Below are 8972 nucleotides of genomic sequence, written 5' to 3' on the forward strand. Positions count from 1 at the left end.
GAAGAAGACCGCGATATTTTTAGCTCTTTGGAGGTGGAAAAACGGTCGGTAAAGACAGCGAAGATATTCTTCCTGCCTTTCTTGTTTGTAATCTACTCTTATTTGGGTACTACTGTTGTTAGCTGGACTTTTGCTTCTATTCTGAATGGTAAGAGAGACTGTAGAAAGCTTTATTTCATAGTTATCTCCATCATCATCATCGTCATGTTAGCCCTAAGACGTTCCCCGTAGACCTCCTGCTGCTTCGGTTGAAAGCAACTGGAGATATCCTCAGAATTGGCAGTTTTTAATTTTGTCCACTAATGAATGGTGAGTTATAGAGAGGGTAGGTCGAAACGAAATTATTGGCTGATCAATATTACCTTCTCTTTATTGGATTTTCTGAAGAAGCAAGATCATCAACTAACTCAGCACATTAGCAAGCTAAAATGACAATAGTAATAGCAGATTGTTTTTTACGTGCAGACTGCAAATTATCTCCATACCAAATTACATCTAAACCGGTTTAGTGATTCAAGCGTGAAGAAGTAACAGTAATACCTCTAAGTAATAAGTAAATTTATAATATTAGTAAGGATCTCTAAATTCATAAGCCACGATGTATAAGACTGAAAGCTATTAAACGAAATATTTGAATCTAGTCGGACTGTAGGCTGGCTCATAACCGTGAGTCAGTTATTCTTTACGTTTAACCTTCCTCGTGTTGCAGGCACACCCATCCAGACCCAGGTAATCTACTTCCCCACGCCAGCCCACACCGGTTTCCCTTATAACCTCCTACGCCTCTTCATCATTGGCCACTGGTGGCTGCATGCCACAATGATGACCACCTCCGATTGCCTTTGCTCTTTGCCCATCTTCTTCGTAGCGGCTAAGTTCAAGCAAGTCCAGATGTACTTCGAAAATCTGGAGTTATGGATCTAGAGCATTGAGTGGTGAAGACTTTAAAAAGGCGGTTATTGATGGGATCAAGCTTCACCGTAATGCTTTGTGGTGAGAGTAAATTTAAGGAGACTCTTTGTCACTGGTAACGCCATCTACTGTTTATGTGTAGTACTTGCTAGCTTCAAGACAGGGAATTTGAAATTATTTATTCGATGATGAGGGCTAAAAGACAGGTGAAATATCGCTAGCTGGCGTTAGTATCGTAAGGGTTTTTTGACGTTACGGTGTTGCTTGCATTGATTGGCTCATTTAGTTATTGGCCAATTGGAAGCAAGACCGTGACGTCAAAAACACCAATCTTTTGCCTGTCTTTTAGCTCTCATTGGACTAAGCATGGTTCAGCTGAAACTTGTATATGGCACTACCTGAAACACAGGATAAAACGTAAACTACGGTATTACAATATGAGTCTATGAGATGAAGCCCTTTTCGAAATGCGCGGTATAAATAAAAATAGAAATACAATATTAATATTTACTTATATTTTGAACTCTTTAGGTGTGCAGCAACATCCAGTCTGCAATGGGAACTTTATACGGCATTCAGATCTTACAAACTGTTATTTTGGGCGGCATATCCCTATGCCAACTTGCCGTAAGTATATCAGTACCTATCACAATCTTAAGATGCTGAGAAATTCAGCACCACTCTTCACTCGTGCTGTTTTTTTTTTGTTGAGTCGCCTTAAGAGCCAAAGACATTAGGTCCTTGTTTTTGTTAATTGTTTTAGTTTTTTTTTATTATTTAATATAACTAATATAAGGTGTTTGCGCCATCATGCGCGATATACCCACATACAAGTATAAACGTTTTCTGCTACCAGTCGAACTTATTATATTAAATTAAGTACTAGCACTTACTGACTACTATTGAATGTCCTCTGATCAGTTTACACACGCCGTCGTGTGTCCGAGTTGTCCAGTCCGTTCACTCACGCATATATTCAGTGCGACACGCCCGTGCCGTGTGTTGCTTACGTTTATTAGCCTAAACACCACCCAGTGACGTCACGCCCCAAACTAAATGGGATTTCTCCCTTAATTATGAGTTTTCACTGAACACTGTCACCAACCATAGGACCACTATATTTTGACGAGACCAGTACACTACTGTTCTAATCCTTTTAAATTACCGCGCTAAGCGGTTAATTAACACTTAATCATTAAGTTTACATCCACAATACAAACACTCAAACCTTGGGCAGTTTAACACCGATTTTATAACAAACAAAACTAATCGTTTTCGCCATAAAACATGTAAGGCTGCGCGCGCGCATCACAACAGACTCGCCTGTGACACGGGCCACACCCGCTAGCGCGCACTCACCCGCAATCTCGCTAAAAAAAACAATATGACCGACGGCAGCGCACCGGCCTCACTGCCCGGGTGCCTTACGATTACGTAAAGAACAGTATGGTGAATCTTTTGTCAACATCCCCCCGTCCCGGTCTGAGGAGCAGACCGCTAGCTTATTCTACGGGAAGGCGAGAGAGAGACGCCACGGCTCTCCGCAAAACCGAACCCTCGACCAACACCTCAGCCACACGCGGAGTTCCATCTCCACCAAAAATCAAACGCAAAATGCGACCTCGTCGCCAAAGCAATGATGGCAGATTTGCCTCTTTCAATAATACTAAATCTCCTTCCTTGGGAGGCTCAGTCCTGTCTGTCCACTTCACTCTCTGTTGTAATAAATGCAAATATTCAAGAGACCAGCGACTCCAAAAGTTCTGGCTCATTTGCTGTAACATTTGAAAGCGCGACAACCGATATACACGTTCATCCTTCCACGGGTATTCGGGCAGGGCGGTCAGGGGCCCCCCCACCAAAAAATGACCAGGAGTGAGGACTTCCAAATCATTTGGATCCTGAGATAGTGGACAGAGAGGACGAGAGTTGAGGACCGCCTCAACCTTACAAAATACAGTAGCTAGCTCTTCAAACGTTAGAGCTGTTTCTCCGATAATGCGGCGGAGGTGGGTCTTTGCTGATTTCACAGCAGCCTCAAAAATCCCTCCCCAATGAGGGCAATTTGGGGGACTGAACCGCCAAGTTACCCCCTTTTGGGCAGCAATTTGACTTAAACTATTACAATTCCTGTCAATAAATTCACAAACATCCTTAAGATAATTTACAGTCCCCTTATAATTTGAGCCGTTGTCGGAGCGAATAAGTGACGGTAGACCTCTACGCGACACGAAACGATCTAACGCAGCGACGAAGGCTTCAGTTGTCAAAGCGGATACCACCTCCAAGTGGACAGCCTTGCTCGCCAAACAAACAAATACACACAAGTACCCTTTTACAATCCGGGCATTCCGAAAGTTGGTTGTCTTGATCGAAAAGGGCCCGGCAAAATCCGTTGCCGTTCCATCAAACGGTCTTGACCTTGAAGGTCGAATTCTATCCGCTGGTAAATCGCCCATTTGCGGCTGCATAGTGGCCGCCTTTACTCTATAACATGAGATGCATCGAAACAAGACACTTCGGATCGCTCTCCGGGCAGACAAAATCCAAAATTCTCGTTGCAAAATGGCCAACAACGCATTGCAACCTGCATGAGCGTTGCGGACGTGTCGATCTGACACCAAGAGCTGCACCAAGGCTCCGCCTTTGGGCAGCATCAAAGGATGGCGGCTCTCAAACGGAAGGTCCGCCTTCCGGAGCCGGCCTCCAACCCGAAGAAGCCCATCAGAGTCGATGAACGGGTTCAAACGAGCGACCGCGCCTTTCAGCTTAGCGCGTCCCTCGCGCAAAATACGAAACTCTAACTCAAAGCGTGCGGTCTGCACGGTACGAACCCAGTGCAACAATGCGCTCCGGCGCTCATCTGCACTTGCAACAGGTTCCAAACGCTTTGCCTGTGGGTTACGACAGTTATGAATGAAGCGCCTGATCCAACTGGTAACACCCAAAAGCTTCTCCAAACTGCTATACCGAGCAAGTAACCAATCCGGCTCTGAAGTCGACTCAGTGACCACGGTATGCACACGCAAACCAGGTAAAGTCTGTGCTGAAGCGTCCATCTGACAAACAGGCCAGGAGGTTTCTGAACCCATCAGCCACTCTGGTCCCCACCAGAGCGGGTGAGACGTCAACTCTGGAGCCGTACACCCTCGGGAAGCACAGTCCGCTGGGTTAAGCTCCCCCGGTACGTGTCTCCAAATTATATCAATTCCAATGTTCTGGATTTGGGAAACCCGATTTCCCACGAAAACCTCCAAGGTATGTGGGGCCGCACGCAACCAGGCAAGCGCGACCTGACTATCCGACCAGGCGAAGATATTCTGTATCTCGACCGTGGCTGCAAACTCATGAGCAACGTGACTCAACAGTTTAGAAAGAAGATGAGCCCCGCTCAACTCAAGTTTAGGGATAGTTAGCCTAGTCCTAATCGGAGCAACCTTGCTCTTTGCTAACAAAAGCGAGACACTGACCCGGCCCTCGGTGTCAACTGTCCGCAGATATACAGACGCGGCGTAGCCGCGCTCCGACGCGTCGCAGAAACCATGAAGGCTGGCCTGATACCTTCCGGGCGGCAATATTCGACGAGGCAGGGCAATCCGATTGACCTCCTCAATCGATGAGATCAGCTCGAGCCACCCATCCAACGGAGGCCCGATCAGCGGCTCGTCCCACGAGACGCCCAAAGTCCAAAGTCGCTGGAGAAGACACTTCGCAGAAAATATCACTGGGCTTAACCAGCCGTTTGGGTCAAACATGCGAGCTATCATGGACAACACCGTTCTCTTGGTCCATGCCTTTGATACTTCCAAGTCCACTTGGAAGGTAAATATATCCTTTAGCGGCTGGTACTGCATGCCCAGCACCGCAATCCTGTTGGGATCATCCACATCCTCAAACAGGTGAGGGTTCTGTTGGTGATCCTCCGGGATCCCTTCTAGAACTTTAGGCTCATTGGACAACCATTTACGCAATTCATATCCGCCTGCCCTTAGGATTGCAATCAATTCATCCCGCAGTAAGAGGGCCTCCTCGATACTTTGGGCTCCGGTGCAGACATCATCTACATAAAGGTCACGTGACAACACGGAAGCCCCACGGGGGAAGCGGGTCCGGTCCCGTTCTGCCAATTCAAGCAACGATCGGATGGCGATGTAGGGGCTGGACTTCAATCCATAAGTATTTGTGTTCAGTTCATACACCGTCACAGGATCCTCAGGGCGCTCACGCCAGAGTATCAACTGGAATCGCCTGTCCTCAGGATGTATGATTGTCTGGCGAAACATCATCCGGATGTCCGCTCCAAAGACCACCTGATGTCTTCTAAAGTTCAGGATGATATCAATTATGCCTCTGTGCAACTTGGGACCGGAATGCAAACACTGATTTAATGAGACCCCGTTCGAGGTGGGTGCCGACCCATCAAATACGGTCCTCAATTTGCCTGTTGAGGCCTTCACCACTGCATGGTGGGGCAAGAAATAATGCTCAGTTGAGCTCCAATCAACTCGAGCCGGAGACATGTGACCCAAGTCCTCGTACTCGCGCATGAAATCTATATATTTTTTACGAAGTACGGGGTCACGCTGCATACGCCGCTCCATGGAAAGTAGTCGTTTCTCCGCAAGTGCCCTACTTTGCCCGAGGCTAGGACGAGAAGCAACAAAGGGCAACCTAGTTACAAACCGACCGGAGGACAACCTCTCGGTGTTCGATTGATAAAAGGCCTCGCACTCTGCGTGGTCAGGATCCATCCTAGGGACCATAGGTGGTTCCTCCACCTCCCAAAACCTTTGCATGGTCTTGGCCAAAGATGCAGTCGCGATAACCGTCGGCTCCTTCATGGAGTCGTTCTCAAACACAGGGCCCATCAGGGCAAAACCAAAAATGGTGGATACTGCCAACATTGAAGACGAACCCAGAGCCTTCCGGGTGCCCAACAAAATCCAACCTAAAACGTCCGAGCCCAGGAGCAGGTCTACTGGGCCGGGATGAAAAACAAAGGGGTCGGCCAAATCCAAACCTGAAACCAAAGACAACACGGCCGGCGGTATGTCTGTAGAGGGCTGCCAACCTGCAATGGTATCCATTACCAGCGCTGAAGTCGTGATCCTCATTGTGGAGGACTGCAGCGAAGAAAACGTGACAAGTGTCTGTCCCGTCAGACACTTCACCTGTATACCACCAACTCCAAGAAGTGGCACAGGTGAGTCCTCCACGGCTAAGCCTAACTGATGTGCCACTCGAGTGGTGACCAAACTTTTCTGAGCCCCTGAGTCTAACATGGCCCTTACAGTAATAGATTTTCCCCCACTACCCCATATGCGGACCGCCGCGGTAGGGAGCAGAACCGTCCGCGGTTCTGTCCCACTGTGGGAGCAGACTAGTTATGGGTTCCCCCTTGGCTCCAAGCCAGGGGAATACGATTGACCAGGATAGTACGGTGGGCGAGTGCACATCCCCATGTAAGGGGGCGCATAACCCGCGGCCCTGCCGTACCTAGCATACGGCGGATGGTACTCCAGCCGTGGGGGCGGTGAAAACCGCCGTGGCTCCGTTTGGCGAGTAGTAGGAGCCGGGGCGGAGGGAGGTGTCCCACCTCTCACTTCCGCTTTAGGGCCCCCGCCCATGGGAGCCCAATCCGGGGCCTGGCCAGCCACATACTGGCCATGCATTGGAGGCGCGGGGTCCCGGACTGCCGAGGCCCGTGCAGGCACACGACCCCCTCCCAAGGGGGGTGCGACGAGCGAAGCCACGTCCTCCGTCCGACGGTGGAGAGCTTCGCGCAGGAGCACCCCCGCCCATAGGGGGCCCCTGCCTCATTACCGGGGAGCCAGCCCCGCTTCGATTCATGCAGAGCAGCTCGTGGTGCTGCCCACGGCATGCACTGCATGGCTTGACTCTGCGGCAGTCACGTGCATAGTGACTGCCCAGGCAATAAAAGCAAAGTTCATGCCGCTTCACCATGCGGCGCCTGTCCACTACTGGCAGCCTCTGCCAGTCCCTGCATTGCAGCAGGCCGTGACCCATTTGACCACACTGCAGGCAGTCCGCGTCCCTCGCAACTGCCGCTGTATGGACGAACCGCGCACCAGCTCCACGCGGTGACGGTGGTTGTGCCTGTTTAGGCTTCCCTCGCCATGAGAGTCCCGGGGCCTGCGTTCTGGCGCCCCAGACGACGTTGGTTCCGTCATGGAACTCTCTGCAGCCCTAGCCTCAAACTCTAAGAACTTTACTAAATCCGTGAAAGTAGGTAGGGTGGTACTGTCCCGTTCAGCATTCTCGCGCTCAAAGCGCGAGCGTATGTCATTAGGCAATTTGCCCAGCAAAATATGCACCAATAAAAAGGACCACTGGTCCACCGGCAGCCCTAAAGTGCGGAGCGCGTTACAGGCCACTGTAACGGGCGTGAGCAGATTTAGGCGCAGCTGTGCCCGGTTTGCCACCTTAGGCAGGGCCAATAACTGCGCGGCATGTGCGTCGGCCAATAAACGCACATTTTGATAACGGGTGTTCAACAACTCCCAAGCTGTGTCGTATTGTTCGTCCTCTACCCGGAGGTGCTGGATGAGTGACCGCGCTTCATCCTCCAGGGTGGAGAGGAGATATGCCATCCTTTGGGCCTTCGATAGGTCTTGCCTGGAATCGACCAACGACTCGAACATATTTTTAAAGGCCACCCATTCCTCCATTTTACCCCCAAAATGAGTCAGCTGCAGAGTGGGGAGCCGACCAGTGACACCTGGTCCGTCCGATCCACCGGACGTGCGAGGGCAGGGCCGCCCGTCTGCCTCGCTTTGATTCTGGCAGCGGCCTCCACGATGTCATCGTTGTAAGTCATGATTTGTTGGTAATCATTGAGGAGACCTGTCAAAACCTCGTCTTCTAAAGTAACTTCATCGAGCGCCGCCATGGCCACCTCGACGTTTGCTATACGTGTACGGAGCTGCTCCGCTCGGTCAAGTATAGCTGCGTCCTTGTCCTTCCTGGACAGGAGCGCCCCAGCCGTTGCAAACCACCTCAATTCATTGGCGATAGTCGCCTTCGCACTTGGAATAGATTTCGTCGCCATTGCGTTAGAGCCCAAACAAATTAAAACCAATTTACCCTTTAAAACAACCGAATGTTCGGCTCCAACAATGGCTCAAAAGGGGAAACCCTAATTTAAATAATACAAACAAATTTAAACAAACAATGCTTAACAAACAAACAAGTAAAAAAAAAATAGGCCCAAAATTAAAAATTTGCCAAAAAGTAATTTTATCCCCAAATTCTACTGAAAATGATGGTCACCCTACCTATTATTTAACTTTACTTTCATACAATAATTATTATAATATTTAAATGTAACTTTCAAACACAAACAATTTATAATATTTAAATTTAACTTTCAAACAAACAATTTATAATATTTAAGCTTAGCTTTCAAACTCAAACAATATATAGTAGGAAAGTCTACAAGTAGTATATAACCATTATAACTACTAATGGGCCCTTCAGAGTTACGCTATTAACCACGCTCTGCTACCAGCTTTTGTTTGCGCCATCATGCGCGATATACCCACATACAAGTATAAACGTTTTCTGCTACCAGTCGAACTTATTATATTAAATTAAGTACTAGCACTTACTGACTACTATTGAATGTCCTCTGATCAGTTTACACACGCCGTCGTGTGTCCGAGTTGTCCAGTCCGTTCACTCACGCATATATTCAGTGCGACACGCCCGTGCCGTGTGTTGCTTACGTTTATTAGCCTAAACACCACCCAGTGACGTCACGCCCCAAACTAAATGGGATTTCTCCCTTAATTATGAGTTTTCACTGAACACTGTCACCAACCATAGGACCACTATATTTTGACGAGACCAGTACACTACTGTTCTAATCCTTTTAAATTACCGCGCTAAGCGGTTAATTAACACTTAATCATTAAGTTTACATCCACAATACAAACACTCAAACCTTGGGCAGTTTAACACCGATTTTATAACAAACAAAACTAATCGTTTTCGCCATAAAACATGTAAGGCTGCGCGCGCGCATCACAACAGACTCGCCT

General features: G+C 48.6%; 2 protein-coding genes across 2 annotated transcripts in view; one reads left to right on the plus strand and one right to left on the minus strand.

Annotated features, from left to right (window-relative positions):
- Window positions 1-924, plus strand: part of LOC141441986 (uncharacterized) — a 20470-nt gene extending 19546 nt beyond the window's left edge. The window contains exon 3 of the mRNA XM_074106871.1: window positions 710-924. Coding sequence (XP_073962972.1) covers window positions 710-924 — 215 coding nt within the window. The remainder of the gene's footprint in view (window positions 1-709) is intronic.
- A 359-nt stretch (window positions 925-1283) lies between these two features.
- LOC141441987 (uncharacterized) lies at window positions 1284-6026 on the minus strand. Its single transcript, XM_074106872.1, has 2 exons — window positions 4383-6026; window positions 1284-1310 (listed from the first exon to the last, which is right to left on the minus strand). The coding sequence occupies exons 1-2, from the start codon at window positions 6024-6026 to the stop codon at window positions 1284-1286; spliced, it is 1671 nt and encodes a 556-aa protein (XP_073962973.1).
- Between the last annotated feature and the right edge of the window lie 2946 nt (window positions 6027-8972).

Source organism: Choristoneura fumiferana, chromosome 24, assembly GCF_025370935.1.
Source record: "Choristoneura fumiferana chromosome 24, NRCan_CFum_1, whole genome shotgun sequence".
NCBI lineage: Eukaryota > Metazoa > Arthropoda > Insecta > Lepidoptera > Tortricidae > Choristoneura > Choristoneura fumiferana.